The sequence below is a fragment of the Mus pahari genome, chromosome 4 (genome assembly GCF_900095145.1).
Source record: "Mus pahari chromosome 4, PAHARI_EIJ_v1.1, whole genome shotgun sequence".
In the NCBI taxonomy this organism is placed as follows: Eukaryota; Metazoa; Chordata; class Mammalia; order Rodentia; family Muridae; genus Mus; species Mus pahari.
The window spans coordinates 110876097-110885744 of NC_034593.1; the positions used below are offsets into that span (position 1 = coordinate 110876097).

A 9648-nucleotide genomic window follows, 5' to 3' on the forward strand; every position below is an offset into this window, starting at 1 on the left:
GAGAGAGAGAGAGAGAGAGAGAGAGATACAGAGACAGAGACAGAGAGAGAGAGAGAGACAGAGAGAGAGACTCCCCACTCCTACGAGGTCCCACTAGTAATGCCTTTAGACAGTATTTACCTTTTGATATTCGGGACTGTTTCCAGTTTCTTGTATCTGTCTTACCTTTGTCCTTCTGTCTCTTTTCCCCCCTCAGAGCTAAGAATCATGGCTGCAGGAAAGTTTGCAAGCCTTCCCAGAAACATGCCTGTGAATCACCAGTTCCCCTTAGCCTCGTCCATGGACCTCCTGAGCAGCAAGTCCCCTCTTGCTGAGCGCCACACAGATGCCTATCAAGACGTGTCTATACACGGTACTCTTCCACGGAAGAAAAAGGGCCCTCCTTCGATACGGTCCTGTGACAATGCCGGCCACTTCAAATCCCCACGACAGAGCTCACCTCTGACCCAAACCCAGGACATCATCCAGGAAAACCCACTGCAAGACCGGAAAGGGGAAAGCTTCACCTTCAGGTAATTCCTGTCATGTCCTGAATGAAAAATCATCTTCCTCAAGGGCTTTATGTTAAATGTATGCAAAGCTATATGAGTCCCACCTTTCCTTTCTCTCTTCCTTCTGTCCATCCTTCCTTCTGGTGTATGTAAAGCCCGGGATCCTCGACCCAGAAGGAAGGATGGACAGAAGGACCCTGGGCTTTATATATGTGAGGACAGTGCTCGGCCACTGAACTGCATCCATAGCCCTAGAGAATACCGTGGCCCCTCGTAAAGCTGTCCCTGTACCTTAGCAGCCACCAGCTGATCCAGCCAGTCCTATTTTACCTTTATTTCTCTCTCTCTTCCCACCTTCAGTATTAGTGAAGTATTAGTATCATTTTCTAATAAGCCTCATTTTCTAACAAGTCTCATTTTCTAATACACTTATTTTATCTAAACATATTTTCACATGTGCCTTTTAAGGATACGGATTCTGATTTTAAATGTATGTAACCACATCATAAGTATGTTTTTTTTTTAAATAATTTCTTATCATCTAATATTTGAGATTTAAAAATCTAACTTGCTGCAATAAGACCTTCAAAGAAAACACATTAAAAAAACAATCATAGTACTGACTTCTGAACTATGTCCGTTTAATTCTGTAGCAGTGCCTAGGCATATTATATAAGTTAGGACCCATATTTTTGTGTGTGGGCTGCATTACCAAATCAGCTCCATGGCATTGCTGGGGACGACAGATTTTCCCCTGCTGAAGGCCAGGACTCTGGATAGGCAGACCTCACAGCTGCAAACGGTGCTGGGTTCATCATGGCTGGGCTGCCATTGGCTTCTGCTTGTTAGGACCAGTTTGGGAACCGTGCCCCTTTTCCTGTAGATGGCACCCTGTGATGGCATCAGGTGAAGAACAGGGCAGTTTCTGCCCTTCTCTTTCTTGTTACCCAACCACTCTGATCCTGGCTCACTGTTTTGATTCTATCTATGTACTAAACACCTATGTTCATTAAAGCGTATTGATCTTTACAGGCTCCAGGGTTTCAGTAGGAAAATTCTCCCCAGTCCTTTTGAGTACTTAAAGAGTTGGTCCAGCATTGAAGATACTCAGATCAGCCAAAGTATTATAGCAATCTGCTTTCGTCCTTCGGCATCTGAAGCAACTCCTTTTCTGAACTGCATTTCAGTGAGAGGTCAGATACAAGGAATTAAGTAAGAATTAAGTAAGAAGCCAGGCGTGGTGGCGCATGCCTTTAATCCCAGCACTTGGGAGGCAGAGGCAGGCGGATTTCTGAGTTCGAGGCCAGCCTGGTCTACAGAGTGAGTTCCAGGACAGCCAGGACTACACAGAGAAACCCTGTCTCGAAAAACCAAAAAAAAAAAAAAAAAAAAAAAAAAAAAAAAAAAAAAAAAAAAAAAAAAGAATTAAGTAAGAATACAACTGACATCTAGAATAATACTAGACGCTGTAGAAGAAACAGGTGGACGTGCCGGTTCCTACGGGCATGGGCGGTTATTGCTTTGTATTTGTAACGGTCTTTAAAGAGGTGTTTGGATCTAAGATGACTACTTAATGAGTGTGGGCTCTCCTAAAGGCAAAGAACTGGGGCTGAGAGCAAGTGTGGTGTGTTTGCACACCCCAAAGAAAGCTGGCGTGGCCTGTAACTGGAGTGGGTTGAGAAGTGAACAGTAGGTTAATTGAGGGAGGGGGAATTAGGTAGATAAAGAGTGAAGTATCAATACTAGTTTCACAATAAGAAACTAAGAGGGAAACAGGTAAAGCCCAGGTATTCTCCACGGGCAGTATTTAGAAAGCCCCAAAGTGTTTCTAATGTTAGATCTCAGATGCTTCTCCTGGGGACTGGAAAGCCATGGAGCACCTCTGGGAAATCCAGATGTGTAGCTTCCCAGCATAAAGAGCCTTCAGGCAGCCTGCTGCTGAAATGAACAGATAGAGAGTTGGGGGGGAGAAGATGCTTTTTTGTTACTATGGCATCACTGGTATCCAGTAGGCAAGGGGGAAGAAGATGACTGCCAGAAGCAAGCACCAATCAGTGTCAGGCAGCAAGATGCAGATAAACCGGCTGTTACGATTGGCTTACTGGGTAGCACATTTTCTTAGCTAATCTCTTCCTGAGCTAGGTATCTACTGGGTACCAGACACAGACAGTGCGCAGAACCACACCTTAAAGCTTTGAGGTCCTACCTGACACCCCCCCCCCCAACACACACACGGGAGGACTGGAGAGCAGGGCTGCTGGGTTGGAGGTAGCAGTGGTGTCTCCTCCTATCTCCAGGAAATTCTTCATAAACACCCACAATCCAACCTGCCAACCTGCCTGGAGTTCAAAGCTCTTTTATTGGAAAATTGACTTGGACAGAGGTCAGAGCTCTGGAAGAGATCATATCAGAGGGTGGCTGTGAGGCCTCAGTTTGAAGTCCTGGCTGCAGAAGAATTAACAAGCCCTGCCGACCTAGGGCTTGTTTACTGTTCGAGGCCTCACTAATCTAAATTCATATTTTTTTCTTCACTCAAAAAACCCATTTAAGATAAACACAAGATGCATATTCTGCACAAGTCACACAGAGCAGACAGGCTGTGTGGGGTGCCAAAGGCTCATGAATTCTGACCAGTTTAGACTCATTAGCAACAGATTCATTTTCCAATGTTTTTCTTGATTTGTAAGAGTTCAAGAGTACATGCTTTTTTTTTTTCTTCTTTTAAAAATATTTCAGTAAGATAATGAACTACCTCAATTCACTTTTGAAACAAACCATGATATGAGGAAAGATTTTGTACAGGAGAGGTCAGAGCTGAAGAGCAGCAATGAGAACCCAAGGTTCTGGAGAGACCGGCTTTACCGGAAGTGTCACAACAGGCGCACAGTGAGCAGTTGTACTCACGGAAGTGTCACGGCAGACGCACAGTGAGCGGTAGTACTCCTGTGGTGGATTCTGCTTGGAGCGGAAGGAAGCTAGGCAAACACCCACCATCCCGTTCATTTCAGTTCATAGTAACCTGGCCAGATGCAGAGTGTGTCAACTCTGTCTCCTCACACTTGTTGATGTGGCAATGGCAGGTCCTCGTGGACATCCTAGACTACCCGTTCCTGTGAACCCCACCTACTCATAGAAGGCAACTATCCAGACAAGGGCTTCCTCTGTGACTTGTAAATCCTTTATCTGAACTTTTTCTTTCTGAAGTTTCAGTTACCCACTCCCAGCTGTTAGCTAAAATATTAAATGGAACATTCTAGAAATAATTCATGAATTGTCAGTGTGAACCATTATATGGCATGAAGAAATCTCATTATGTTCTGGTCTGTTCCACTCAGGGCAAGAATCGTGTCCTGGTGTAGCGTACCCCAACTATATATACTACCCGCCTCCCCCCAAAATTAGACGCCATTTTGACTGTTGTGGTGTGGTGTTTGTGTTCAGGAAGCCTTCGCTTAACTTCGTAATGGCACCAAACATAAGAGTAGTGGTGTTGGCAATCCTGATATGCCAAAGAGCAGCTCTGAAGAGCTTCTTAAAAGTAAGGATTGAAAGTTTTTAATAAAAAAAAAAGTTGTATGTTGAAGTTGCCAAGATACGCTGTACATTATTATTATGATGCTTGTTATAATTTGATATTGCTGTTATTCTCTTACTATGACTGATTTATAAATTATACTTTACCAACGGTGTGTGTCTAGGACAATGCAGCACACACAGAGTCCAGTACTATCTGTAATTTCAAACACCGTTGGGAGATAAGGAGACGACTATATTCTGAATTGTTGCAGAATTTGCCATTTTTACAGTGAACATGCTTAGCTTATTAATCATTGAACTGTGACTTTTACGGCCATTGAAAATGAATTGAACAGCCATCCCGTGAGAGGCCTTGAACAAAGTAGAGAGAGTCTCCCTTGAGACCTCAAACTTTACACAGCTGACATATCTACATATATCATATCCTCCCTTTTATGAATCAGGGTATTATTTAGAGCTCTTATATTTTATAGCTTTAAAATATCTTAAAGGACTTGGTGGTACATCAAGTAGATCTCTGAGTTTGAGCTAGAGCTACACAGAGAAACCCTGTCTCAAGACCTAAATCAAAACCAAATATCTTAAAAGCATTTATCCATATTCTTATTGGAACATCAAAGTCCTGACTAGGGCATTGCAAATCTCTTCCTCCTGTTGTTCTTCTTCCTCCCCTCCTCCTCAACATCACCATCACCACCACCACCACCACCACCATCACCAGCACTACCAGCACCAGCACCATCATCATCATCATCAGTTGGGGTAATGACTTGAGAGCTACTGAGGCTCCTGAGCATATACCCTAGTGGATAACTGAGTTTGGGGAAAAGGGATGGTGCTCGCTGGCCATTCTGCAGACACTGCTCCACAGCCTCCTGACATCGGTGCAGCTGTCAGCACCCCTGAACCTCAGACATCAGCTTTGGGGAGAACAGAGCCTCGGTTGCCAAGAGTCAGAAGGCCAGCCTGGAAAAGGAAGTTGCTCTTCTCTTTCGTAGCCCATATCTCTTAGCTTTCTTGTTGTCTTGGCTGCCCTTGGATGTACTTGCGGTTTTGAAAAGTGGCCAAAGCCAGAAGCCAGAGAGTCCTTAAGCCTGCTGCTTGATGTCACAGGGGAGCCTTTGTTCCAGATGCACAGCCAGGCTTCTCCGAGAGGCCTGCAGACAGGATTTCCTTTGACATTAGCGTCATTAGGTGGCTGTCCCTTTGATTCATTTGTCTTCATGGATGGATTTATGTTTGGATCTAGAACTCTCCTTGAGCTGAGAGCAGCCCAGTTCCTCTGGGGGTGTCTGTGTTGCCAGGATAGCTTAGAGATGGGGGCCTGGGCCCTTCTTCTGCCTGTGGGTATGTGGAGGCATACATTCCTGGGAACAGCTGTGAGGGACTAATTCCTTCCCCATCTTGTGCTGTGCGCACATGTGGTGGGACAATGTGGGGTTTCATGAGTTTGCGTGAAAGATTGTGACAGACTCGGCACAAGTGTTGTCACTGACAGTGGCCACAAAGTAGGCACCATTATTCCTGGTGAAAACCAGCTTGCTTTCCCAGGCAGAGACTAACATACCACCGCTGTCACATAGCTCTTTAGAGGGGCGAGGGGAGGGGATCAAACCCAGGATCCATGCAGATTTTTCTCTGAAAGTCATTTCAAACCCCTGACTTGGGCTGTCCGTACCCTCCACTGAAACATTCTCTTAACTGTATTTCTCCTTGACAAAGCAAGATGCTGGCCTAGGCGTGTCGTAAACCAGCATGATCGGAACTGGAAGATCTGCAGTGCAAGGTGCCGCATGCTGGTGCCTATGTTTATACGTGTCACACCTGCCAGTTGCAGACTTTCCATAGGCAGGGGGAAAACTGGCTTTTGAATTTTAAGACTATATTTAGTGGATTAATAGATGCTGTTTAATAAAAGGTTCTTTCAATCCATGACTAGAATCATGTTGACTTTTTAGCAGCTCTAAGCTTAAGAATGTCTCTAGAGAAGAATGGCCAGTGGGTGGAGTTTTCCTAACATCTGGAGGTGCCTCCTTGATGTGGCTCAGTGCAGCTGTTGTGGATGGGCTACTGAGATCCCAGAAATGGTACATGGCCTGGCCCAGGTAGTCCCTGGTGTGCTGAGGCTAGAAGCAGCTGGGTCAGAGGTGGTGAACCTGGTCCCCTATCTCGCTTCTATCTTGAAGGAGACCAGAGAACGAGCTGCCTGGAGGTTTACTGACTGTAAAGTCAGTTGCCTGACTGTAGTCCTAAATTCTGTCCTGACAAGAAACTGAGGGACTGGGATCTGTGCATTCCCAGCTGTTCTGGGAGAAAGGAAAGGATTTTTTTTTTTTTAAACTAATTGTCAACCACAACCAAGAAAATGTCCAGAGAGTGACACAATGCAGTTCTTGTCTAGTGGGGTTCTTAGGTCTCACCCCTCCCCCGAGGCAGACCTGCTCCCCGACTTTTTCCAGCCTTACCCACGCAACTTGGGAAGGACTGGGCTTCACTCTTAGTTGCTTATCTCCCACAGTATCTGCTAAGGCACTGTAAATAGATCCACAGCTATGCCAGTGAATCTGCCAACCATCGCAGCCTGGCCAGGATGCGCACACCAGAGAATTCCTTGTTGCTCTTGTTCAATGGGGAGAGAAAACAACTTCTAGGGTCTTGGCCTTGGTGGCCTGCACCCCTGGGATCACAACCATTCTGCAGGTTGTAACAGTCATCACCCAGTCTAGCCTATAGAATTGGAAGAAGAATGTCAAGCTCGCTCTCTTTAGGCACCCCCAAAGACAGCTCATATTCCCTCACTGAAGGGTTGCACTTACATGCGTAAACTATGGAGGACTGAAGAACCTTCTAGCCTGTGAGATCTAGAGTTAGAGATTCCCCTGCAAATAGATATCAGATCAAAGTGACTCTTATAGTCAGAATAACCCCTAACAGGAACAAACTAGAGGCCTCCATTCAGATTCCTACTTCTGCCGCGTATTAGCCACATGACTGGAGGAAATTTTAAATTATGAGACATGTCCCTAAACATCAGCCTTCTAGCTCTCGCAGTGAAGCCTGGGCCACCCTCTGGGCACCTGCTTTGAGTAGGTCACAGACACTCTTAGCTCTCACCTAGTCACTAGCAGCCAATTCCTGGACTGCTCTGCTCTCCTGGGCCACCTGACCCTGAGGACCGCTGGGAAGTTCATGTTACCCTGCCGGTCAAAGCTACCAGGGATCTTGACAAAGATTCCAGCAGCCAGACCTGGTAGCCTTGTGACATTGGGTACACTATTTTACTCTTCTGAATTACCACATTCTCATTAGGTAGCTCAAAGCCGGTATGGAGGAGGAGGGGCTCAGGCTGGTTAATTTCCTTCCTTCCTCCTGGAAGGCAGAGCAGGGAGGCTCCTAATCCCCCTGTGTAACCAGAGATCTGTGTAAACAGAGATCCCTTGCCTGCAGCTATAGTGGGAGAAAGTTTCCCACATATTGATGGTGTCTGCCAGGATTCCATTATCTATCCTTACAGCCACATGCCTCAGCCAATACTCCCTGTTTGAGGGTATAGCAGTCATACAGGGTGGTAGAATTCTAGCATACCATTGCATTCATACCCTAATCAGGGCCTGGCTGACCCCAGTGGACTGAAGCAGCCCCTGGCTGATTGTTCTTGTACTTAATGTTAGTCCGCTGTTCACTAGTCCGTGCATTTTAATTAAGCTGGTTTTATTTGAGGTATCATGTTGGGGAACAGTGGCCAGTGGAGAATGAAATAGATGCGGCTGGCCCCTATCCTTAGGGGGCACCCAGTTTAGGGGTCTTGGGAGAAATGCACTGATACAAAGGAAGTGCAAAAGGAAGTCGTATCAGGAGTATGCCATCAGAGGACCCTGGCTTAGGTGGGTGGTGACAGCTTCTCTGGGGAGGGAACACTTGGAGTTAAAAACTTAAAGAAAACAAAATTCTTCACTAGTCGTTTTTATGTTACCATGTATTGAAAGGTAACATCTTTGAAATGGGCTAAATAAAAATACCACTAAAATTAATTGTACCTGTTGTTTTTTTTGTTTTTGTTTTTGTTTTTGTTTTTGTTTTTTGTAACTTAACTATTAGGAAATAGTCAATTACCTATGTGATACATGGGGTGTTTTCACTGGACAGCGGTGGTCCAGACTTTGGCCAAAGAGTTTAGATTTCCTCTGCTTGCAGAGGGGAACTTTTGATAGGCGCACCATGATCAGAGTGGGTTGTAAAAGACTCCTGCCCACCCCCACCCCCATCCCCACGCCCTATCTGTGGAGGCATAATTTAAGGGGAAGAGATTGGGAGAGGGCAGGAGGTGGTTCTGCTCTTGAATAACAAAGGAGACAGAGAGGATGGATTCAAGATACATTTTAAAGTCTGGAGAGCTAGCAAATGTCTGTAATCCCAGCCCTTGGGTGGCTGAAGCAGGGGGACTTTAACTTTAAAGCCAGTCTGGGTTAGATGGTAACATTTTATCTAAAACAAACAAACAAAAATACATTCTTGTGTGTAGAGACTGGCTAGTGTACTGAGGTCTGAATGAGGTAGGAGTGGGGAGGGAAGAATAGTCAGGTATGACTATTCAGGTATGACAGTGGGGGTGGGGGATGGGCTCATTACTATGACAGGAGATGTAGGAGGGAAGGGTCATCATTTTGGTTGGGTGCTTTTCTTTTGGGAAGGTGGTGGCTGATCTCTGAGAATGGAAACTACTGTTTGGGGTGTGCCATATTAGAGGCACCGAGCCTGTGAACTTTCTCATTGGACAGGCAGATGGCATTGTGAACCTGAAGCTGTGGAGAAAGGTGTTGTCTGAAAATGTCCACACTGAATTGAAGTTAAAGCCACAAGAGTAGATAGATACTGTCACCAAGGGAAAGACCTCATAGAGAAGCAAGACCCTGGGATGAAGTCCTGAGGAATCGTAGCATAGGGATCAGCAAATGAAGCTGAGTTTGTAGGCAGAGAAATGACTTAGGATCTGGAGAGGGAATTCAAAGTAAGACACACCTCCCCTTTTTAAGAAAAAAATTAATAGGAAGAGATGAATTAATTTATTTTCTATTATATAGCTCTGACTGTCCTGGAACTTGGTGTGTGGCTCAGGCGGGCCTCAAACTCACAGAGATTTTGCCTGTCTCTGCCTCTCCTGGAATAAGAGGTATGAACTACCATGCCTGGCTCAAGATTCAATCTTAATAAGTTTTTTGATAAAATAAAGTACACTATTTTAAATTGATTTTTTTCCTGAGAGGCCTTGACATTAATTAAATCGTTTAGCACTTTTATTCTGCCTTTGGATTACTTAAGCAAATCTACTCTTTTAGGAGGGTGTGGGGAAGAAGGAAGGATGGGGGCAGAGTAAATGGGACAGGGAGGGAGGGCAGACAGATACTAGACGGACAGAGCCTCTGCTTTCATCAAAGGTGCTGTGTTTGGGCTTTGATAGCCTGACCAGTCCCCAGTGCCAGACCTTGTGTGCCTGCCAAGAGACATACTGGCCTTGATAGGTTTTTCTTTTCTCTTCTCTTCTCTTCTCTTCTCTTCTCTTCTCTTCTCTTCTCTTCTCTTCTCTTCTCTTCTCTTCTCTTCTCTTCTCTTCTCTTCTCTT

General features: G+C 45.3%; 1 protein-coding gene across 1 annotated transcript in view; it reads left to right on the forward strand.

The window, feature by feature from the left end:
• The window catches only part of Bcar3 (BCAR3 adaptor protein, NSP family member), a 112090-nt gene that overhangs the window by 6903 nt on the left and 95539 nt on the right, over window positions 1-9648 (forward strand). Inside the window, exon 2 of the mRNA XM_021196204.2 lies at window positions 197-512. Coding sequence (XP_021051863.1) covers window positions 208-512 — 305 coding nt within the window. The 5' untranslated portion in view covers window positions 197-207. The remainder of the gene's footprint in view (window positions 1-196; window positions 513-9648) is intronic.